This window comes from Myxine glutinosa, chromosome 11 (assembly GCF_964187855.1).
Source record: "Myxine glutinosa chromosome 11, kmMyxGlut1.1, whole genome shotgun sequence".
Lineage (NCBI taxonomy): Eukaryota > Metazoa > Chordata > Myxini > Myxiniformes > Myxinidae > Myxine > Myxine glutinosa.
The window spans coordinates 9,938,402-9,964,749 of record NC_136271.1 but is presented as its reverse complement, the minus strand read 5'-3'; the positions used below and the strand labels follow the sequence as shown (position 1 = coordinate 9,964,749).

The following is a 26,348-nucleotide window of genomic DNA, read 5'->3' as shown; positions in this document are numbered from 1 at the left end:
GGGTTAGCCTTGTGGGCCCCATAACAATCATGGTTTCCTGTTTGAGGCAATGTTTTTTTGGCCGGATGCCCTTCCTGACGCCAACCCTTGGTCGCCTCTTATGATGCGCAGGGATACGGTGTACCTATTCTAGATCGGGGTACACAGAAAGCTGAAATTTTGCATGCCGACGGCCATTGAAGCTGGTACACCGGGAAAATTTCACAGAACCGTCGGAAAGCGTCCGTAAATGAAAATGTACATTAAAAAAAACAAAAATGCATCCGTAAAAAAAAACCTCAATCAATACCTAGCATTTTAAAATACTAATTTCTATAAATGTAAACTGAAATAAAACCCTCAATCAAAAGTTGCGTAAAAAACCGTAAACGCATCCGTTGAAAAGAAAAAAAAACGATATCTAGCAGGAGGTCGTTGATGCTTGCCTATAATCATTAAGGTTCTATTTATTATGTTTCTACAACTTGATTGGAGTCCACCTGTGGCCAATTCAATTGATCAGACATGATTTAGAAAGAAACACACCTTTCTGTATAAGGTCCCACAGTTGACAGTTCATGTCGGAGTGGAAACTACCAAGAAGTACAAGGAACTGTCCGTAGAACTCCAAGATAGACTTGTGAGGATGCATAGATCTGGGCACATTGAGCTGCAACATTAGGAAATGGAAAGAATATGGAACTACCCAGACTCTTCCTAGAGCTGGCCGTCTGATCAAACTGAGCAACCGGGCAATAAGGACCTTGGTCAGGGATGTGACCAGGAACCCAATGACTACTGACAAAACTACAGAGTTCCTTAGCTGAGATCAGAGAACCTGCCGGAAGGACAACAGTATCTGCCACACTTCAAATCTAGGCTTTATGGGAGAGTGGCCAGACAGAAGCCACTCCTGAGAAAAAAGCACATGACAGCACACATTGAGTTTGCAAAATGGCACGTGAAAGACTGAGAGCATGAGGCAAAATATTCTGTGGTCTGATTTGATGAACATTGAACTCTTTGGTCTGAATTCAAAGTGCTACCTATGACTGGTGGAAACCGAGCAAAGCTCATCATCCATCTAACAGCATCCCTACTGTGAAGCATGGTGGTGACAGCATCATGCTATGGGGATGCTTTTCAGTGGCAGGGACTGGGAGACTTGTAAGGATAGAGGGAACAATGAATGGAGCCAAATAATAGCAAATCCTTGAGGAGAAACTGCTTCAGAATGCAAAAGACCTCAGATTGTGGCAAAGACTTACATTCCAACAGTACGATGACCCAAAGCATACAGCCAAAGCAACATTGGAATAGCTTCAAAACAAGAATGTGAAAGTCCTTGAGTGGCCCAACCAAAGCCAAGACTTGAATCCAATTGAGAATTTGTGGAAAGACTTGAAGATTGCTGTTCACCACTGCTCCCCATCCAACTTGACAGAGCTTGAGCAAAACTGCAAGGAACAATGGGAGAAACTCCCTAGATGTGCAGACCTGATACAGACATACCCAAGAAGACTCGAAGCTGTAATAGCTGTCATAGGTGCCTCTACAAAATATTGACTCAAGGGGCGGAATACTTGAGTAAATTAGATATTGTCGTGTGACTACCCTGCAGTGAACACCGCAGGGTGACACGGATGACCAAACGAGCTTTACTCCAAGGCGTTCAATCCAAAAAAGGCGGTATTCTTTACACGCGAGGGAAAGGAGAATGACGAACTTACCTGGATGGCTCCCACCCGACGTCTTCGCACCTGGATAATCAATTCCAAGCCGACACAGGATTAAAATGTACAAAAATGCTGGCTTTATTCAAGAAAATGCTGGTAACAAAGAATGCACGATTAAAAAAACTATGATTCCTAAACGGGACATCCCCATTCAGACCTGAATACAGACAAAGGGAAATATAAAAGAACGAAAATAAATGTGTGTTATTTATTGTGGGCACTTAACTCCGAGCTGCTCTTGATCCTCATCAGGAATCGTCCTGGTTCATCACAGGCCTCTATGTCCTTGCATGGGAAACTGCAGGTTGCGCTGCCCGTGGGTGCAGAAACTAGGCCTCGCCGCGCGGTCTGCTCACTCCTGGCTCCGTGCGCGAAGAGAACAGGCCGTGCCCGCTTGGTCGCTCCAGCTGCGCTTGTCCTCACAATCAACACCAAAGCCAGAAGATGCGAGGAAGTCAAGAGCCTCGACCATTCTCTATCAAAGTCCGGACCCAAGAGAGAAGATATGTCGGAACACGACCGTTCGTTGTCAAAGCCAGGACTCGAGGGAAGAAGACGAGAGAGTGTCAGGCAGAGGGTTCTTTTATACTCGAGGCTCTGACGTCGTCCATGCCTGCTCCACCAATCTCATAGGCCCATCTTAGCGGTTCTTGCGCCAATCGATCCCGGACCAATCACTGCTCTTCGGGACGTGTGGCTTCTTGGACCTGCCTGCTTTTGTTGCGATGTGATGGCTGGCAGTGCCAGCGGTAGTTGAATGTCCTGGTTCCGGTCGCCTTTATTTAGTGTTATAAGTGCGCGATTTCTGTCTAGGTGTGTGTGCTGCTGGTGTCATAAGGAACAGAAGAAAAATAACAGAGGCCATTACATACAGGGGATTAATTACCCACAATCCCTGGCTAATTAACATAACCCACCCCTCGTGATGGGAACAAAGATACACTCTTCCACGACATACGGTCTATCGGATCCCTACTTATGATACATGGGGTTTCTTCTTCTTCACGACAGTCGGAGCACACTACTGATACAATTCTACCTGGACTAAGGTATTGCCTACCCCACCACAAACGTAACACTATTTATGCATTTCATTTTATTTTTTTTTATTCTTAAAAAATAAATTCCACTTTCACATTAATGGGGTATTATGTGTAGATCAATTGCAAAAAATGTCAATTTAATCCATTTTAAATACAGACTGTAACAACAAATTGTGAGAAAGTCAAGGGGTGTGAATACTTTCTGAAGGCACTGTAATGATTCCGGCGACTTCGTCGGCGTAGGCATAAAAATAGGGTTTAACAGGCTTTTCGAACATACCACGAACTGAGCGCACAGGAGATCGGACGCTCAGGGAAAATGACCATTGTGTGGGCGGGGACGAGGGGATTCATTCATGTTCCCATGATGCATCTGGCATTTTCGGTGGCACCATACTGTACTGTGTCATACGGTATTTGTACACGTTGACCTCCCAATAAAAGTAGCAAATTAGTGAATATGTGAAATTAGTTTTCATCAGCTTGTTCCCTCCCCTTCAGACTCTCCCAGTGACCTGAAGTTGATAAACTGATTGAATTAATTTGGTGTTTATATGGAGCAGGCATGATGGGAAAATGGCCTCCTCCTGTGTCAAAGTTCCTTGTGTGTCCTTCTAATGGCATTCCCATTCTCCTGCAGGCTGTTGGAATGTCTGTGGAATTCGTCTCACACATGACACGCAGTTTTGCCCTGAGTGTAAAGCCCACCAGGTTGGAGCGGGCTAAAGAGGCCACAGCCAACATGGGCAGCGCGGTAAGGGAACAACATTAGGAAAAGGTCCATTCAAACATCATTTCTGTTTACTTGTCTCGGTTACTAGTCAACCCGAAGGGGTTGCGAGGCTATTGCAACGTGTGTATGTGTGTGTGTGTGTTAGAATTCTGAGGAACAGAAATGAAAAACGAGATGTGTGTGTGCGTATCAACGTCTGCATATTTTTGCTCTCATTTGTTTTCTCTGCAACCGCTTGTCCGATCGATGCAAAGCTTGAAACACATGTGGGAATCCACATGGGAATTTTTTTTTGCTAACTCTGATGTCATAGGTCACATGGTATCGCAGCCATATTTGATTAAAGAAAAAAATTGGACAATCGATCATCATCTCTGAAACCGCTCAACAAAAAAAATTGAAACTTGGCATATGTAATGAACTCCCAAAGGGGTATATCGGCCAGGTGATAATGATTATGTAATCGGTGAAGTCGTATTCCAGCCATAATTGGTTGAATTGAAATCTTTATCCGAAAAATCTGAAACTCATCTACGACCCGAGGTGAGTGGAGTAAAGTTATGACGTCATAAACCATATCAAGCAACTATGTGACATAATAGGTTGCATGGATGATATGGGTATATTGACCATAATAGCAGTGGGCCACAATTGTAGCGTGTTCAGGTAACGATGGTATTTTTGTTTAGAATGAACGCACGAGGCGAGCCTATGCACACTACGAGTGCTGTTTTACTTATTGAATTTATGTGTAGACAACAAAGAAATTAATGTCAAAATAGTAAAACATTCTGAACATCAACAAAATCAGAACTGTGCTGACTGACTACAGAGACGCTTGACACTACACCTCTAATCCTTGATCACTACATCGCACGATTCCTCTAAAGAAACAGAAGTAAAACACAAGGTTGGCTGTACTTTGTTGGATACATTACGGAAGTAAACTTCAAGTGAGAAAGCAAGGATTTGTATGTTGTAAACCGGATATTTCCCCAGCAATCACGAATAGCATAACCAAATTCGAAGAGATATACGTATACTCTAAAAACACCTGACGAAAAAGGTCAACAGATGCTCTGTGGGATCTCCTGTATCTCAACAACCAACAACCAACCAATTTCCATATCAACACAAACTTGTATAAATTAAATCACCACTCGGCCATTCTGATCAAAGAAAGCTGCATAAAGCAGCAAGAAAAGCTGCACAAGGTAAGCCCTTTGCTGTTTTAAACTCAACCTGAGTTCTTCCACAGCTGCAGACATTTACAAGTAACACATGCATGAGACCTCAACGCTGCGCGTCACCATCAACCAGTTTCATCGCTTATTGGCAGATCATCAGCGACAGCGAAGACAGAAACCCGAGCTGCCAACTATGTTCGACGTGCAATGTTGATAGCAATTTCCATAGCAATACGAAAAACTCAATCACGTCTCTCACCCGTAAATGGAGGAACCACCAATCAGCTCTCATCTCATCAATCATCCCACCTGTGACGAGAATTAACATAATTTAATCACCACTTAACCCTTCTAATCAGAGTAAACTGCGTAAAACAACCAAGAACGCTAACCCTTTACTGTTTCAAACTCGACCCGAGTTCCTCCACCGCTGCAGACATTTACATGCAGCATTTGCATAAACTTGTATTGGCATGAATTGAACCACTTGAGGCTAATACGCTCGCCTGCCACATGTTTTGACGTCATCTTGTACGGATGCATTGCAAATGTATTTATTTATATATTTAAATCTAATCTATCGTATATACAATGGAGCTATGGCATATGTGTGTATCATCTACTCTGGGAGGAGTTGACCTTAGAAGTGGAAACTTTCAGGCATTAACAAGGGCACCCTGAAGTTGTGCCTGTGCAAGTTTAGTTTGCTTCCATCAAGTTTTCTTTAAAAAAAAATTTGGGTGGAGGGGGTGATTGGCAGGGTGGTGGTCGTGTGTGTATGCGGTGGGGTGGGTTGGAGGGGTGGGATGGTGGGTTCATAGAGGGGTAAGAGTGGGTGGAGTGGCAGATTGGTGTGGAGGCTGGGCAGTAGAGGGGTGGGTTGGTGGGGTAGTTGAGAGGTGGCATAGCGGATTGATAGAGGGATGAAGGGTGGAGAGAAGACAATTGGGAGGATGGGGTGGTAGAGGGATGGGGGGCATGGTGGTAGAGGGGTGGGATAGTTTGTTGGTGGAGCTTGTTCTGTGAATTGTGACAATAGCATTGGTATATATAAAACTAGCAAGGCTACCTGGCGCCACTCGGTGCTGTTCTAATCATGTTGCATTTTGAAGAAATAAAATTTTGTTTTTTTTTCTAGTTTTTTTGTGGGGGCCTAAAACATCTCCATACACCTACTAAGGAATGGGATCAGGGATAATTTAATATTACCTTTAACATAACCACAAAGGTTTCGGCACTTTTGAGCGATTAAAAAAAATCCAATTTTTTATTGTCTAAATTTTCAAAACTTTTGTTTTTTTGCCTAAAACACGACCGGAACTCACTGGTGACCCGGAAGGTCGAAGATCCGTTTGGCCATCTCAGCAAAATGGTGACACAAAGACAGACACACAAACATCCCTCTTCTATGTAGATGGTGATCTGTGCTAATGAAGGAGCTTCTACCTATTACATGGAATACAATGACATGAGGAGATATCAATTATCCTCCCCATGGATTGCAAGGTAGACAATGGACAGGTTAATGCAGTTTGGGATTTGAATGTATCATGGTTTATGTACTTTTCTGGGAATGCCAAGTTGGATTTTGGCAGCAAGCATACCTTGGACCCAATTATTACTCATAAACAAGCAGTGGCAACCAACTACATATTCTAGCGTCAGGTTGAAAGTTTCACCCACAGTGTGGACTTTACTGTCACGTGACTGAAACACGAGCCACGTGTTCCCAGGTCTTGCGTCGTCTTTTCCGACGGAAAATGGAGAGGGAAATGGTCATGCACTCCATTGTATAATCTTTACATCTTCACTAACCATTACTTATGATCAAACGACATATTTGTGCCAGGAATGTTTATTAAGCAACTGATATTGCTCAGTTATCTAGTGCCTAATCAATGATAGCAGGATATACCAATGTGTTGTTGGTTGTTGCAATGAGATTACATGTTGTTTTAACCCACGCGTAGGTGTTTGCTGGTGTCGCCATGACCAACCTTCCTGGTATCCTCATTTTGGGCTTCGCCAATGCTCAGCTGGTCCAAATCTTCTTCTTCCGCCTAAATCTCGTTATCACCCTTCTCGGCATGGCTCACGGCCTCATCTTTCTTCCTGTAATTCTCAGCTATTTTGGTAAGTGGTTTTCACTTTCATCTGGCATTTTACTTTTACTATTTTACAGAATTAAAGTTTGAGGAACACAAGGATTCAATGTTCCAATTGATTATGGTACACATTAATGAGTTATGACGTCATCACATTTGAAAAAAATAAAAAATATATCCACCAAAGTCAATCTTAAACATTTTGGACTGAAGCGAACCAAGAGAATACAAAAAAATATTCAAAATCGACAATGCAGAATACAAAAGTGAAATGTTCCCGGTAATTATGACGTAATCAGATTGCATCAAATTTGTCACAATACGATATTTCTACATGAAATCGAACAGTTATGGCGGCAAATACAGAGACATAGTGTGGAATTGGAACATGGGAAATGCAAAGATACCATGCTGTGATTCAAATGTGATGCATACTAATTAATGATGACGTCATCATCACTAATTCGTGTACGTCATCATTCTACATTTTCAACAACCGAATCTTGAATAAGACAAAAAAATGTATCTCAAAGTTACTAATGTCAGAGAATGAGTCGAATTAATCCTCATCGCTGGATTCGTCGCCAGGATCATGTGCTCTTGACTATCGTAGCAATCGCTGCACCCACAAACTGGATCATTGTCATCATCACTGGTCATGTGCTCTTGACTATCGTAGCAATCGCTGCACCCACAAACTGGATCATTGTCATCATCACTGGTCATGTGCTCTTGACTATCGTAGCAATCGCTGCACCCACAAACTGCATCATTGTCATCATCACTGGTCATGTGCTCTTGACTATCGTCGCAATCGCTGCACCCACAAACTGCATCATTGTCATCATCACTGGTCATGTGCTCTTGACTATCGCAGCAATCGCTGCACCCACAAACTAGATCATTGTCATCATCACTGGTCATGTACTCTTGACTATCACAGCAATCGCTGCACCCACAAACTGCATCATTGTCATCATCACTGGTCACGTGCTCTTGACTATCGTAGCAATCGCTGCACCCACAAACTGCATCATTGTCATCATCACTGGTCATGTGCTCTTGACTATCGTCGCAATCGCTGCACACACAAACTGCATCATTGTCATCATCACTGGTCATGTGCTCTTGACTATTGTAGCAATCGCTGCACCCACAAACTGCATCATTGTCATCATCACTGGTCAGGTGCTCTTGACTATCGTAGCAATCGCTGCACCCACAAAGGTCAGTGCAAGGGAGGCTCTGACAAAGGAACAGTTTGTGCGTTTGGCATTTACTCTGGTAGTATTTACAATGCACGTTCTGAAGTGCACTCGGAGGAGTCGGAGCGTCGCACATCCAGTGTATTGTGAAGCATTCATTGTCAATCTTCCATCCATGATTCGCTGGACTTGGGGCATTGATTGAGGTGTTAGAACATCGATGATAACTCGCACACCGAGGAGCGGCCCGTAAGGTGTGCTGTCTCGAGCAATCTCTGTTTGGTGGGAGAGTTTAATTGATTTGACATTTTACCTGAACAGATTGTAAACGAGCTTTGTTTACATCACGGCATTGTGGCTGATTGTGGGGATTTCAAACAAACTTTTCCAGACCAGAGAAAATGTTATCACATGGAGTCCAGTGAACTCGAAGCTTCCTGAATACGTGTGCGGCTGTCGGAGACTTCAACAGGAGACGCAATGCCCTTAGTTTTCCATTTCCTTTGAAGGCACTCACACTGTCACACCTGGTGAAGGCACTCACACTGTCACACCTGGTGAAGGCATGTCGTCTGAGAATGTGTGATATCATTTGCTTACCTGACATTACATTTGCGATGGTATCCGAGATCAGGTTTCTCACTGGAATCCTTGATCGTAGCAGTGAATTCAATGGGAATGTTTCCTCCTCACCATCCAGGTTTTCCCATCTTTTAACGCATTGACAAATTATTTGGAAACTGACGTCAGATATCGGTGTAATATGGCCATTTTCAGCTGGCACAATGTGCAAACAACACTTACAACTGTAGTAAAGGTAAAGTGTAAATCGGAGAGATCTCAGACATGAACCAAGCTATCTATTCCCATTTTTGGTTCTGCTCTTGCACAGGACCTGGACTCAACAAGGGGCGACTCCTGAAGATGCGGAGGCAGGAGATGATGGAGATGAAGATGAGCGATTTCTCAGTTTGTAACAATGATAAAGAATGTATGACAACCGCAACAAACCCTGTTTTTGAGTAAATGATGAAATATTCTCCAGACCAGCAAAGCAGCGTAGAGCACGTAAAGTCAAAGTATGCGGAAATGATACTGCATCTGTAAGACAAGGCCGGATATGACTGGCAATGCGAGTTTTATAGAACATGCATGTCACAGTTTTTTGCAAGTAAGCAGAAATAAATGTGGAGCTATGTTCCAACAGTGGTGTGTCTGATTTTAATGTCCTTACATAAGCATGTAAGAAGACAACAGGGACTGGAGGTACGCACACTCGCCTCTTAGCTGTCATACCCTGGGTTCGAATCCCGACACATATAAACCGTCATCCCAGTGTTTCATCAATGTGTGCACCGTCCCTCGGATATACGTTAAATTGGGCGTCCAGTCTACTGAAATGATCTGGTGGACGTTAAAGATATCACAGTGTCCTTCGCGAAGAGTAGGCGAGCTATCGCCAACACCATCTCTTATCTTCCCCCATCCAAAACCTTGATCTTTTCTACCCCCGTTAATTCACCCCAGATCCACTTTTTTGAAATACCCACTTCTTTCCTGGAAGTCCTAGCCGTGTCCATGTGTTTTATACCTCTTCATCCACCCCCCACCCCCTTTCCTGTGCCTCCTCCCCCCAAGCCCTCTCCCTCCCACAGATCTCCCGATGTCCCTGCTCTCCAATGTTGTACTTGTGTACGCTTCCTCTTCTCTCTCCATCTTGTCTCCCGCTCCCTTTATCTTATGTTTTATGTGTCCGTTTGTCTTTTTGTGATTAATGTTAGCTCTCACACGAGCCTCCATCTTGTATACAAAAAAAAACAAAAACCATGATCAAATTACAAATTCCTACCCTAACCTACAGGGGGCGCTGCATCAGCCGCATCCTCAGCCAATGAAGCTACCCCGCAGCCTCGTACCTAATACGAACAAAGACAAAATGGGGTGTGATTCATATTTGTATATATAATGTTTCATGTGTGCCAGGTGGAAGGGAGGGACAACCAACGTATATTGGGAGGGTAAGGTAAAGGATGGATGAAGAGTAAGGTCCAAAACATCAGCTTCTCTTCTCTCCATGCGGATCCATCATCATTTAAGGTATTTTATTTCCTATCTGCTTTGACTTGTTTTGCCGCCCACACAGATCGCTATTTTGTTGTGTTGAGATGAGCGATTACATTCTTTATTAGTCCCTTCACCAGAGGGGACTGTAGGTTTGCTCTCTGTCTGTCCGTCCGTCCGTCCATCCGTCTGTCCCACCTGTGTTTTTTCAGATTTTTTCCCCATACCCTCTAACATATTGAACTGAAACTTGGTACATGGTTTATTATGTAAAGTTACAGAACAAGTTGGAGTTTCAGGTCATTTCGCAAATTTTTCAGTTACGCCCTTTTTTAACTTAGAAAATATGGCATTGGTAGGAGATTGGCTCTTATTATGTATGGAAGTTGTGGCAGGGGGTGGTGGAGTGGTTTCCCAACCTTTTCTTGATTCCACCTTACTCTAATTCCTGTACACATCACAGTTGGAAATTGAAATGAAGCACACTCTCAAAACCTATTAATATCTGCACAATATCCTAGTTTTGGACTCACTGTGATCAGCTACAATTTCATCGCAAATGACGGGACGTGTCAAAGCAGAACATCAATATTCGGCCGAAGATTGGGAGGTTTTTTTCTCTACCTCTATCTCCCCTCCCTCCACCCTCAGGCTATTATGTGACTGGTACCTCTTCATAGACATAATGGATGTACATTGTACAGTCATTGTACTCCTGCTGTTGTAGCCATCTCGTTAAAGCATGCATTCCCATGAACATCTGGAAAACAATCATGAATGGCAAAGCAGACAAATCAGAGTCTAATCATCTCGATCTTGTACACAAACCCCCCCCCCCCGCCCCCCCCCCAAAAAAAACAACAAAAAAAACACCATGTTTGGTGGGTGCGAATCCTGACATTAATGCGAGGAGTGAGCTCAAACAGGAATTGCAATGCAAATAAAACGAGTGAGTTCATAGAACACCTTACCCCCGCTTTGGAGAAATAAGGATATTGGCGGGATTTACGAACAACAAATTTGATTGGCTGTCATGATGTAAAATGCTGTAATATTTTGTCCAAGTACTGCTACACAGAAGGGTTTTGAAATTGCTAAAAAGGCGAAATGTGTTCTACGGTGTTTAAGGAAAATAATTCAATTGAAATAAAATAAGATTTTAAAGATTGAAGAAAAACAAGACCAAAAGTCTAACAGCAGCGGTAGCTGGGCTTGTTTGATACTTTAGTTGAAGAAGATAGTATGTCCTGGGTGGAGAAACCAGTTGGCAAACTAGAACAGCATTCAGTGGAGAGCAAACCTCCGCCTGGTTGGCCCTATCACTCAATGGTGAAGAATGACTTAAAAAATTCTACGAGCTGGATCCGGATCTTCACCAAAATTGAATCGATTCTTCCTTGTCACACACACAACCTGGCCAACAAGTTTTGTCCAAATCCGTCCACAACTGTTTGAGATATCCAGCTATGTATTGTTTTTGGCCCGATCTCCCAATGGTGAAGAATCACTTAAAAAAATTATACGAGCCGGATCCGGATCTTCACGCTACATCTCTGCCAAATTTCGTACGAATCCGTCCACAACTTTTTGAGATATTTTGTTCAGAAACGGACAGACAGATGAAAAATCGGTCAGAGACCGAGGACTTGCCGGAATTTACTTTTTTATGGGCCATTTAGGACAAATATGGCGGCCGAACCACGTGACCGATGACGTCATCATTAACATATTTTATTCCCCATAGAGAGTTCTTTACAATGAGCCATGTCTCAATTTTTTCTATTCAGCACTTTCGGAGATATGGAGGTGCTAGGTTTTTCGGTTTTTCCAAGATGGCGGCCGAACCACGTGACCTATGACGTCATCATTAATATATTTTATTCCCCATGGAGAGTTCTTTACAATGAGCCATCTCAATTTTTTCTATTCAGCACTTTCGGAGATATGGAGGTGCAAATTTTTTCGGTTTTTCCAAGATGGCGGCCGAACCACGTGACTGATGACGTCATCATTAACATTTTTTTCCACATGGAGAGTTCTTTACAATGAGCCATGTCTCAATTTTTTCTGGTCAGCATTTTCAGAGATACGTATAGAGGTGCAAAGTTTTTCCAAGATGGCGGCCGAACCACGTGACCGATAACGTCATAATTTGGGCACAGTATATTAGAGGGCAAGACAAATACGTGTGCAAAGTTTGGCGATTCTATGTGCAACGGTGTAGACGTAGTGCTGCAAACAGACAAACAGACAAATGAAAAATCGGTCAGAGACCGAGGACTTGCCGGAATTTACTTTTTTTATCGGCCATTTAGGACAAATATGGCGGCTGAACCACGTGACCGATGACGTCATCATTAACATATTTTATTCCCCATGGAGAGTTCTTTACAATGAGCCATGTCTCAATTTTTTCTATTCAGCACTTTTGGAGATATAGAGGTGCTGTTTTTCGGTTTTTCCAAGATGGCGGCAAAACCACGTGACCTATGACATCATCATTAACATATGTTATTCCCCATGGAGAGTTCTTTACAATGAGCCATGTCTCAATTTTTTCTGTTCAGCACTTTCGGAGATATAGAGGTGCAAAGTTTTTCCAAGATGGCGGCCGAACCACGTGACCGATGACGTCATCAATTGGGCACAGTCTATTCCCGGGCAAGACCAATATGTGTGCAAAGTTTGGCGATTCTACGTACAACGGTGTAGACGTAGTGCTGCAAGCAGACAGACAGACAAATGAAAAATCGGTCAGAGACCGAGGACTTGCCGGAATGTACTTTTTTATCGGCCATTTAGGACAAATATGGCGGCCGAACCATGTGACCGATGACGTCATCAACATATATTATTCCCCATGGAGAGTTCTTTACAATGAGTCATGTCTCAATTTTTTCTATTCAGCACTTTCGGAGATATGGAGGTGCTAGGTTTTTCCAAGATGGCGGCTAACCCACGTGACCGATGACGTCATTATTAACATATTTTATTCCCCATGGAGAGTTCTTTACAATGAGCCATGTCTCAATTTTTTCTGTTCAGCACTTTTGGAGATATCGTGGTGCAAAGTTTTGCCGTTTTTCCAAGATGGCGGCCGACCACGTGACTGATGACGTCATCATTAACATATTTTATTCCCCATGGAGAGTTCTTTACAATGAGCCATGTCTCAATTTTTTCTGTTCAGCACTTTTGGAGATATAGTGGTGCAAATTTTTGCCGTTTTTCCAAGATGGCGGCCGACCACGTGACATATGACGTCATCGTTAACATATTTTATTCCCCATGGAGAGTTCTTTACAATGAGCCATGTCTCCATTTTTTCTGTTCAGTACTTTCGGAGATATAGAGGTGCAAAGTTTTTCGGTTTTTCCAAGATGGCGGCCGAACCACGTCACCGATGACGTCATCAATTGGGCACAGTCTATTCAAGGGCAAGACCAATATGTGTGCAAAGTTTGGCGATTCTCCGTGCAACGGTGTAGACGCAGTGCTGCAAACAGACAGACAAACAGACAAACAGACAGACAGACAAACAGATGAAAAATCGGTCAGAGACCGAGGACTTGCCGGAATGTACTTTTTTATCGGCCATTTAGGACAAATATGGCGACCGAACCACGTGACCGATGACGTCATCATTAACATATTTTATTCCCCATGGAGAGTTCTTTACAATGAGCCATGTCTCAATTCTTTCTGTTCAGCACTTTTGGAGATATAGTGGTGCAAATTTTTGCCGTTTTTCCAAGATGGCGGCCGACCACGTGACATATGACATCATCATTAACATATTTTATTCCCCATGGAGAGTTCTTTACCATGAGCCATGTCTCAATTTTTTCTGTTCAGCACTTTTGGAGATTTCGTGGTGCAAAGTTTTGCCGTTTTTCCAAGATGGCGGCCGACCACGTGACATATGACATCATCATTAACATATTTTATTCCCCATGGAGAGTTATTAACAATGAGCCATGTCTCAATATTTTCTGTTCAGCACTTTCGGAGATATGAAGGTGCAAAGTTTTTCGGTTTTTCCAAGATGGCGGCCGAACCACCTGACCGATGACGTCATCATTAACATATTTTATTCCCCATGGAGAGTTCTTTACAATGAGCCATGTCTCAATTTTTTCCATTCTGCACTTTTGGAGATATAGTGGTGCAAAGTTTTTGCCGTTTTTCCAAGATGGCGGCCGAACCACGTGACCGATGGCATCATCATTAACATATTTTATTCCCCATGGAGGGTTCTTTACAATGAGCCATGTCTCAATTTTTTCTATTCAGCACATTCAGAGATATGGAGGTGCAAAATATTTCGGTTTTTCCAAGATGGCGGCCGAACCACGTGACATATGACGTCATCATTAACAAATTTTATTCCCCATGGAGAGTTCTTTACAATGAGCCATGTCTCAATTTTTTCTGTTCAGCACTTTTGGAGATATAGTGGTGCAAATTTTTGCCCTTTTTCCAAGATGGCGGCCGACCACGTGACATATGACATCATCATTAACATATTTTATTCCCCATGGAGTGTTTTTTACAATGAGCCATGTCTCAATTTTTTCTGTTCAGCACTTTTGGAGATTTCGTAGTGCAAAGTTTTGCCGTTTTTCCAAGATGGCGGCCGACCACGTGACTGATGACGTCATCATTAACATATTTTATTCCCCATGTGGAGTTCTTTACAATGAGCCATGTCTCAATTTTTTCTGTTCAGCACTTTTGGCGATATAGTGGTGCAAAGTTTTGCCGTTTTTCCAAGATGGCGGCCGACCACGTGACATATGACGTCATCATTAACATATTTTATTCCCCATGGAGAGTTCTTTACAACTAGGACGTGCCCGTACGTGGGTGCCCGTACGTGCGTGCAAAAAAACATGCGTGCAAACAACAACAACAAAAAAAAACTTTGAAACCACGTGGCAGTAACGACCACAGAACCCCCCCCTATATTTACATGAAATGGTTTGGTCCATTCGCAACGACCACAGAACCCCCCCCCCCCCCCCCCTCTATTTACATATGAATGGTTTGGTCCATTCGCAACGACCACAGAACCTCCCCCCCCCCCCCCTCTATTTACATGAAATGGTTTGGTCCATTCGCAACGACCACAGAACCCCCCCCTCTATTTACATATGAATGGTTTGGTCCATTCGCAAAGCCAAAGCGAACGGCGAACGGCTAAATCGCCATAGCTCGGTAACTACTTCTCCGATTAATATGAAACCTTGAAAAGGCACATCCTCAGGTCCCCAGCAATATACCTGGCAAGTTTCAAGTATATCGGACCCGTGGTTGTCGAGAAACAGCGGTCACAGACAAACACACAGACATACACACAGACATACACACAGACATACACACACACATACACACAGAGATTACTGGAATTATAGATAGATGAGCCATGTCTCAATTTTTTCTGTTCAGCACTTTTGGAGATATCGTGGCGCAACGTTTTGCCGTTTTTCCAAGATGGCGACCGAACCACGTGACTGATGACGTCATCATTTACATATTTTATTCCGCATGGAGAGTTCTTTACAATGAGCCACGTCCCAAGTTTTTCTATTCAGGACTTTGAGATATGGAGGTGTAACGTTTTCCGGTTTTTCCAAGATGGCGGCCGAACCACGTGACATATGACGTCATCATTAACATATTTTATTCCCCATGGAGAGTTCTTTACAATGAGCCATGTCTCAATTTTTTCTGTTCAGCACTTTTGGAGATATAGTGGTGCAAAGTTTTGCCGTTTTTCCAAGATGGCGGCCGAACCACGTGACCTATGACGTCATCATTAACATGTTTTATTCCCAATGGAGAGTTCTTTACAATGAGCCATGGCTCAATTTTTTCTGTTCAGCACTTTGAGATATCGAGGTGCAAAATTTTTCGGTTTTTCCAAGATGGCGGCCGAACCACGTGACCGATGACGTCATCATTTGGGCACAGTATATTAGAGGGCAAGACCAATATGTGTGCCAAGTTTGGCGATTCTACGTGCAACGGTGTAGACGTAGTGCTGCAAACAGACAAACAGACAGATGAAAAATCGGTCAGAGACCGAGGACTTGCCGGAATGTACTTTTTTATCGGCCATTGAGGACAAATAGGGCGGCCGAACCACGTGACCGATGACGTCATCATTAACATATTTTATTCCCCATGGAGAGTTCTTTACAATGAGCCATACCTCAATTTTTTCTATTCAGGACTTTTGGAGATGTGGAGGTGCAGAGTTTTTCGGTTTTTCCAAGATGGCGGCCGAACCACGTGACCGATGACATCATCATTAACATATTTTGTTCCCCATGGAGAGTTCTTTACAATGAGCCATGTCTCAATTTTTTCTATTCAGCACTTTCGGAGATATGGAGGTGCTAAGTTTTTCGGTTTTTCCAAGATGGCGGCCGACCACGTGACTGATGACGTCATCATTAACATATTTTATTCCCCATGGAGAGTTCTTTACAATGAGCCATGTCTCAATTTTTTCTGTTCAGCACTTTTGGAGATATAGTGGTGCAAATTTTTGCCGTTTTTCCAAGATGGCGGCCGACCACGTGACATATGACGTCATCATTAACATATTTTATTCCCCATGGAGAGTTCTTTACAATGAGCCATGTCTCAATTTTTTCTGTTCAGTAATTTCGGAGATATAGAGGTGCAAATTTATTCGGTTTTTCCAAGATGGCGGCCGAACCACGTCACCGATGACGTCATCATTAACATATTTTATTCCCCATGGAGAGTTCTTTGCAATGAGCCATGTCTCAATTTTTTCTATTCAGCACTTTCGGAGATATGGAGGTGCAAAGTTTTTGGGGTTTTCCAAGATGGCGGCCGAACCACGTGACCGATGACGTCATCACTAACATTTTATTCCCCATGGAGAGTTCTTTACAATGAGCCATGTCTCAATTTTTTCTGTTCAGCACTTTTGGAGATATAGTGGTGCAAAGTTTTGCCATTTTCCAAGATGGCGGCCGAACCACGTGACTGATGACGTCATCATTAACATATTTTATTCCCCATGGAGAGTTCTTTACAATGAGCCATGTCTCAATTTTTTCTATTCAGCACTTTTGGAGATATGGAGGTGCAAAATTTTTCGGTTTTTCCAACATGGCGGCCGAACCACGTGACTGATGACGTCATCATTAACATATTGTATTCTCCATGGAGAGTTCTTCACAATGAGCCATGTCTGAATTTTTTCTGTTCAGCACTGAGATATCGAGGTGCAAAATTTTTCGGTTTTTCCAAGATGGCGGCCGAACCACGTGACCGATGACGTCATCATTTGGGCACAGTATATTAGAGCGCAAGACAAATACGTGTGCAAAGTTTGGTGATTCTTACGTGCAACGGTGTAGACGTAGTACTGTGAACAGACAAACAGACAGACAGACAGATGAAAAATCGGTCAGAGACCGAGGACTTGCCGGAATGTACTTTTTATCGGCCATTTAGAACAAATATGGCGGCCGAACCACGTGACCGATGACGTCATCATTAACATATTTTATTCCCCATGGAGAGTTCTTTACAATGAGTCATGTCTCAATTTTTTCTATTCAGCACTTTCGGAGAGATGGAGGTGCAAAGTTTTTGGGTTTTTCCAAGATGGCGGCCGAACCCCGTGACCGATGACGTCATCATTAACATTTTATTCCCCATGGAGAGTTCTTTACAATGAGCCATGTCTCAATTTTTTCTATTCAGCACTTCCGGAGATATGGAGGTGCAAAATTTTTCGGGTTTTCCAAGATGGCGGCCGAACCCCGTGACCGATGACGTCATCATTAACATTTTATTCCCCATGGAGAGTTCTTTACAATGAGCCATGTCTCAATTTTTTCTGTTCAGTGCATTTGGAGATATGGAGGTGCAAACATTTTCGGTTTTTCCAAGATGGCGGCCGAACCACGTGACTGATGACGTTATCATTAACATATTTTATTCCCCATGGAGAGTTCTTTACAATGAGCCATGTCTCAATTTTTTCTGTTCAGCACTTTCGGAGATATAGAGGTGCAAAGTTTTTCCAAGATGGCGGCCGAACAACGTGACCAATGACGTCATCAATTGGGCACAGTCTATTGCAGGGCAAGACCAATATGTGTGCAAAGTTTGGCGATTCTACGTGCAACGGTGTAGACGCAGTGCTGCAAACAGACAGACAGACAAACAGATGAAAAATCGGTCAGAGACCGAGGACTTGCCGGAATTTACTTTTTTATCGGCCATTTAGGACAAATATGGCGGCCGAACCACGTGACCGATGACGTCATCATTAACATATTTTATTCCCCATGGAGAGTTCTTTACAATGAGCCATGTCTCAATTATTTCTATTCAGCACTTTTGGAGATATGGAGGTGCTACGTTTTTCGGTTTTTCCAAGATGGCGGCCGAACCACGTGACCTATGACGTCATCATTAACATATTTTATTCCCCATGGAGAGTTCTTTACAATGAGTCATGTCAATTCTTTCTATTCTGTACTTTCAGAGATATGGAGGTGCAAATTTTTGCCGTTTTTCCAAGATGGCGGCCGAACCACGTGACTGATGACGTCATCATTAACATATTTTATTCCCCATGGAGAGTTCTTTACAATGAGCCATGTCTCAATTTTTTCTGTTCAGTACTTTCGGAGAAATAGAGGTGCAAAATTTTTCGGTTTTTCCAAGATGGCGGCCGAACCACGTGATCGATGACGTCATCAATTGGGCACAGTCTATTCCGGTGCAAGACCAATATGTGTGCAAAGCTTGGCGATTCTACGTGCAACGGTGTAGACGTAGTGCTGCAAACAGACAGACAGACAAATAGACAGACAGACAGACAGATGAAAAATCGGTCAGAGACCGAGGACTTGCCGGAATTTACCTTTTTATCGGCCATTTAGGACAAATATGGCGGCCGAACCACATGGCTGATGACGTCATCATTAACATATTTTATTCCCCATGGAGAGTTCTTTACAATGAGCCATGTCTCAATTTTTTCTATACAGGACTTTTGGAGATGTGGAGGTGCAGAGTTTTTCGGTTTTTCCAAGATGGCGGCCGACCACGTGACTGATGACGTCATCATTAACATATTTTATTCCCCATGGAGAGTTCTTTACAATGAGCCATGTCGCAATTTTTTCTGTTCAGCACTTTTGGAGATATAGTGGTGCAAAGTTTTGCCGTTTTTCCAAGATGGCGGCCGACCACGTGACATATGACGTCATCATTAACATATTTTATTCCCCATGGAGAGTTCTTTACAATGAGCCATGTCTCAATTTTTTCTGTTCAGAACTTTTGGAGATATGGTGGCGCAACGTTTTGCCGTTTTTCCAAGATGGCGACCGAACCACGTGACTGATGACGTCATCATTTACATATTTTATTCCCCATGGAGAGTTCTTTACAATGAGCCATGTCTCAATTTTTTCTGTTCAGTACTTTCGGAGATATAGAGGTGCAAAGTTTTTCGGTTTTTCCAAGATGGCGGCCGAACCACGTCACCGATGACGTCATCAATTGGGCACAGTCTATTCCAGGGCAAGACCAATATGTGTGCAAAGTTTGGCGATTCTACGTGCAACGGTGTAGACGCAGTGCTGCAAACAGACAGACAAACAGACAGACAGACAGACAGACAGACAAACAAACGAACAGATCAACATACTTGCCGGAAAATTTTTCCGGCAAGTAACAAACGAACAGATCAACATACTTGCCGGAATCTTTTCCGGCAAGTAACAAATGAAAAATCGGTCAGAGACCGAGGACTTGCCGGAATGTACTTTTTTATCGGCCATTTAGGACAAATATGGCGGCCGAACCACGTGACCGATGACGTCATCATTAACATATTTTATTCCCCATGGAGAGTTCTTTACAATGAGCCATGCCTCAATTTTTTCTATTCAGGACTTTTGGAGATGTGGAGGTGCAGAGTTTTTCGGTTTTTCCAAGATGGCGGCCGAACCACGTGACCAATGACATCATCATTAACATATTTATTCCCCATGGAGAGTTCTTTACAATGAGCCATGTCTCAATTCTTTCTATTCAGAGATATGGAGGTGCAAAATTTTTCGGTTTTTCCAAGATGGCGGCCGAACCACCTGACATATGACGTCATCATTAACAAATTTTATTCCCCATGGAGAGTTCTTTACAATGAGCCATGTCTCAATTTTTTCTGTTCAGCACTTTTGGAGATTTTGTGGTGCAAAGTTTTGCCGTTTTTCCAAGATGGCGGCCGACCACGTGACTGATGATGTCATCATTAACATATTTTATTCCCCATGGAGAGTTCTTTACAATGAGCCATGTCTCAATTTTTTCTGTTCAGTACTTTCGGAGATATAGAAGTGCAAAGTTTTTCGGTTTTTCCAAGATGGCGGCCGAACCACGTCACCGATGACGTCATCAATTGGGCACAGTCTATTCCAGGGCAAGACCAATATGTGTGCAAAGTTTGGCGATTCTCCGTGCAACGGTGTAGACGCAGTGCTGCAAACAGACAGACAAACAGACAAACAGACAGACAAATGAAAAATCGGTCAGAGACCGAGGACTTGCCGGAATGTACTTTTTTGTCGGCCATTTAGGACAAATATGGCGGCCGAAACACGTGATAGATGACGTCATCATTAACTTATTTTATTCCCCATGGAGAGTTCTTTTCAATGAGCCATGTCGCAATTTTTTCTATTCAGCACTTTTGGAGATATAGTGGTGCAAAGTTTTGCCGTTTTTCCAAGATGGCGGCCGACCACGTGACATATGATGTCATCATTAACATATTTTATTCCCCATGGAGTTCTTTACAATGAGCCATGTCTCAATTTTTTCTGTTCAGCACTTTTGGAGATATAGGAGTGCAAAGTTTTGCCTTTTTTCCAAGATGGCGGCCGACCACGTGACATATGACGTCATCATTAACATATTTTATTCCTCATGGAGTTCTTCACAATGAGCCATGTCTCAATTTTTTCTGTTCAGCACTTTTGGAGATATCGAGGTGCAAAGTTTTTCCAAGATGGCGGCCGAACAACGTGACCGATGACGTCATCAATTGGGCACAGTCTATTCCAGGGCAAGACCAATATGTGTGCAAAGTTTGGCGATTCTACGTGCAACGGTGTAGACGCAGTGCTGCAAACAGACAGACAAACAGACAAACAGACAAACAAACGAACGAATCAACATACTTGCCGGAATCTTTTCCGGCAAGTAACAAACAGATGAAAAATCGGTCAGAGACCGAGGACTTGCCGGAATGTACTTTTTATCGGCCATTTAGAACAAATATGGCTGCCGAACCACGTGACCAATGATATCATCATTAACATATTTTATTCCCCATGGAGAGTTCTTTACAATGAGCCATGTCTCAATTTTTTCTGTTCAGCACTTTTGGAGATATAGTGGTGCAAAGTTTTGCCGTTTTTCCAAGATGGCGGCCGACCACGTGACATATGACATCATCATTAACATATTTTATTCCCCATGGAGAGTTCTTTACAATGAGCCATGTCTCAATTTTTTCTGTTCAGCACTTTTGGAGATTTCGTGGTGCAAAGTTTTGCCGTTTTTCCAAGATGGCGGCCGATCACGTGACTGATGACGTCATCATTAACATATTTTATTCCCCATGGAGAGTTCTTTACAATGAGCCATGTCTCAATTTTTTCTGTTCAGCACTTTTGGAGATATAGTGGTGCAAAGTTTTGCCGTTTTTCCAAAATGGCGGCCGACCACGTGACATATGACGTCATCATTAACATATTTTATTCCCCATGGAGAGTTCTTTACAATGAGCCATGTCTCAATTTTTTCTGTTCAGCACTTTTGGAGATATAGTGGTGCAAAGTTTTGCTGTTTTTCCAAGATGGCGGCCGACCACGTGACTGATGACGTCATCATTAACATATTTTATTCCCCATGGAGAGTTCTTTACAATGAGCCATGTCTCAATTTTTTCTGTTCAGTACTTTCGGAGATATAGAGGTGCAAAGTTTTTCGGTTTTTCCAAGATGGCGGCCGAACCACGTCACCGATGACGTCATCAATTGGGCACAGTCTATTCCAGGGCAAGACCAATATGTGTGCAAAGTTTGGCGATTCTACGTGCAACGGTGTAGACGCAGTGCTGCAAACAGACAGACAGACAGACAGACAGACAAACAGACAGACAAACGAACAGTTCAACATACTTGCCGGAAAAAATTTTCCGGCAAGTAATGAAAAATCGGTCAGAGACCGAGGACTTGCCGGAATGTACTTTTTTATTGGCCATTGAGGACAAATATGGCGGCCGAACCACGTGACCGATGACGTCATCATTAACATATTTTATTCCCCATGGAGAGTTCTTTATAATGAGCCATGTCTCAATTTTTTCTGTTCAGCACTTTTGGAGATATAGTGGTGCAAAATTTTGCCGTTTTTCCAAGATGGCGGCCGACCACGTGACATATGACATCATCATTAACATATTTTATTCCCCATGGAGAGTTCTTTACAATGAGCCATGTCTCAATTTTTTCTGTTCAGCACTTTTGGAGATTTCGTGGTGCAAAGTTTTGCCGTTTTTCCAAGATGGCGGCCGACCACGTGACTGATGACGTCATCATTAACATATTTTATTCCCCATGGAGAGTTCTTTACAATGAGCCATGTCTCAATTTTTTCTGTTCAGCACTTTTGGAGATATAGTAGTGCAAAGTTTTGCCGTTTTTCCAAGATGGCGGCCGACAACGTGACTGATGACGTCATCATTTACATATTTTATTCCCCATGGAGAGTTCTTTACAATGAGCCATGTCTTAATTTTTTCTGTTCAGTACTTTCGGAGATATAGAGGTGCAAAGTTTTTCGGTTTTTCCAAGATGGCGGCCGAACCACGTCACCGATGACGTCATCAATTGGGCACAGTCTATTCCAGGGCAAGACCAATATGTGTGCAAAGTTTGGCGATTCTACGTGCAACGGTGTAGACGCAGTGCTGCAAACAGACAGACAGACAGACAGACAGACAAACAGACAGACAAACAAACGAACAGATCAACATACTTGCCGGAAAATTTTTCCGGCAAGTAACAAACAGACAGACAGACAGACAGACAAACAAACGAACAGATCAACATACTTGCCGGAAAATTTTTCCGGCAAGTAACAAACAGAAAATCGGTCAGAGACCGAGGACTTGCCGGAATGTACTTTTTTATTGGCCATTGAGGACAAATATGGCGGCCGAACCACGTGACCGATGACGTCATCATTAACATATTTTATTCCCCATGGAGAGTTCTTTACAATGAGGCATGTCTCAATTTTTTCTGTTCAGCACTTTTGGACACATAGAGGTGCTAAGTTTTTCGGTTTTTCCAAGATGGCGGCCGAACCACGTGACATATGACGTCATCATTAACAAATTTTATTCCCCATGTAGAGTTCTTTACAATGAGCCATGTCTCAATTTTTTCTGTTCAGCACTTTTGGAGATATAGTGGTGCAAAGTTTTGCCGTTTTTCCAAGATGGCGGCCGACCACGTGACATATGACATCATCATTAACATATTTTATTCCCCATGGAGAGTTCTTTACAATGAGCCATGTCTCAATTTTTTCTGTTCAGCACTTTTGGAGATTTCGTGGTGCAAAGTTTTGCCGTTTTTCCAAGATGGCGGCCGACCACGTGACTGATGACGTCATCATTAACATATTTTATTCCCCATGGAGAGTTCTTTACAATGAGCCATGTCTCAATTTTTTCTGTTCAGCACTTTTGGAGATATAGTGGTGCAAAGTTTTGCCGTTTTTCCAAGATGGCGGCCGACCACGTGACATATGACGTCATCATTAACATATTTTATTCCCCATGGAGAGTTCTTTACAATGAGCCATGTCTCAATTTTTTCTGTTCAGCACTTTTGGAGATATAGTGGCGCAACGTTTTGCCGTTTTTCCAAGATGGCGACCGAACCACGTGACTGATGACGTCATCATTTACATATTTTATTCCCCATGGAGAGTTCTTTACAATGAGCCATGTCTCAATTTTTTCTGTTCAGTACTTTCGGAGATATAGAGGTGCAAAGTTTTTCGGTTTTTCCAAGATGGCGGCCGAACCACGTCACCGATGACGTCATCAATTGGGCACAGTCTATTCCAGGGCAAGACCAATATGTGTGCAAAGTTTGGCGATTCTACGTGCAACGGTGTAGACGCAGTGCTGCAAACAGACAGACAGACAGACAAACAGACAGACAAACAAACGAACAGATCAACATACTTGCCGGAATCTTTTCCGGCAAGTAACAAATGAAAAATCGCTCAGAGACCGAGGACTTGCCGGAATGTACTTTTTATCGGCCATTTAGAACAAATATGGCGGCCGAACCACGTGACCGATGATATCATCATTAACATATTTTATTCCCCATGGAGAGTTCTTTACAATGAGCCATGTCTCAATTTTTTCTGTTCAGCACTTTTGGAGATATAGTGGTGCAAAGTTTTGCCGTTTTTCCAAGATGGCGGCCGACCACGTGACATATGACGTCATCATTAACATATTTTATTCCCCACGGAGAGTTCTTTACAATGAGCCATGTCCCAATTTTTTCTATTCAGCACTTTCGGAGATATGGAGGTGCAAAATTTTTCCGTTTTTCCAAGATGGCGGCCGCACCACCTGACCGATGACGTCATCATTAACATGTTTTATTCCCCATGGAGAGTTCTTTACAATGAGCCATGTCTCAATTTTTTCTGTTCAGCACCTTTGGAGATATAGTGGAGCAAAGTTTTGCCGTTTTTCCAAGATGGCGGCCGACTACGTGACATATGACGTCATCATTAACATATTTTATTCCCCATGGAGAGTTCTTTACAATGAGCCATGTCTCAATTTTTTCAATTCAGCACTTTCAGAGATGTTGAGGTGCAAAGTTTTCGGTTTTTCCAAGATGGCGGCCGCACCACGTGACCGACGACGTCATCATTAACATATTTTATTCCACATGGAGAGTTCTTTCCAATGAGCCATGTCTCAATTTGTTCTATTCAGCACTTCCGGAGATATGGAGGTGCAAATTTTTTCGGTTTTTCCAAGATGGCGGCCGAACCACGTGACTGGTGACGTCATCATTAACATATTTTATTCCCCATGGAGAGTTCTTTCCAATGAGCCATGTCTCAATTTTTTCTATTCAGCACTTCCGGATATATGGAGGTGCAAAGTTTTTCGGTTTTTCCAAGATGGCGGCCGAAACACGTGACTGATGACGTCATAAATTGGGCACAGTCTATTCCAGGGCAAGACGAATATGTGTGCAAAGTTTGGCGATTCTCCGTGCAACAGTGTAGACGCAGTGCTGCAAACAGACAAACAGACAGACAGACAAACAGATGAAAAATCGGTCAGAGACCGAGGACTTGCCGGAATGTACTTTTTTATCGGCCATTTAGGACAAATATGGCGGCCGAACCACGTGACCGATGACGTCATCATTAACATATTTTATTCCCCATGGAGAGTTCTTTACAATGAGCCATGTCTCAATTTTTTCTATTCAGCACTTTTGGAGATGTGGAGGTGCAGAGGTTTTCGGTTTTTCCAAGATGGCGGCCGATCCACGTGACCAATGACATCATCATTAACATATTTTATTCCCCATGGAGAGTTCTTTACAATGAGCCATGTCTCAATTTTTTCTATTCAGCACTTTCGGAGATATGGAGGTGCTAAATTTTTCGGTTTTTCCAAGATGGCGACCGACCACGTGACATATGACGTCATCATTAACATATTTTATTCCCCATGGAGAGTTCTTTACAATGAGCCATGTCTCAATTTTTTCTGTTCAGCACTTTTGGAGATATAGTGGCGCAACGTTTTGCCGTTTTTCCAAGATGGCGACCGAACTACGTGACTGATGACGTCATCATTAATATATTTTATTCCCCATGGAGAGTTCTTTACAATGAGCCATGTCTCAATTTTTTCCATTATGCACTTTTGGAGATATAGTGGTGCAAAGTTTTCCCGTTTTTCCAAGATGGCGGTCGAACCACGTGACATATGACATCATTAACATATTTTATTCCCCATGGAGAGTTCTTCACAATGAGCCATGTCTCAATTTTTTCTATTCAGGACTTTTGGAGATGTGGAGGTGCAGAGTTTTTCGGTTTTTTCAAGATGGCGGCCGAACCACGTGACCGATGACGTCATCATTAACATATTTTATTCCCCAT

General features: G+C 42.9%; 1 protein-coding gene across 1 annotated transcript in view; it reads left to right on the top strand.

Moving 5' to 3' along the window:
• Nucleotides 1-9,192, top strand: part of NPC1L1 (NPC1 like intracellular cholesterol transporter 1) — a 157,284-nt gene extending 148,092 nt beyond the window's left edge. Inside the window, exons 17-19 of the mRNA XM_068130146.2 lie at nt 3,399-3,512; nt 6,649-6,811; nt 8,881-9,192. Of these exons, the coding sequence (XP_067986247.2) occupies nt 3,399-3,512; nt 6,649-6,811; nt 8,881-9,014 (411 nt within the window). The 3' untranslated portion in view covers nt 9,015-9,192. The remainder of the gene's footprint in view (nt 1-3,398; nt 3,513-6,648; nt 6,812-8,880) is intronic.
• The last annotated feature ends 17,156 nt before the right edge of the window (nt 9,193-26,348 follow it).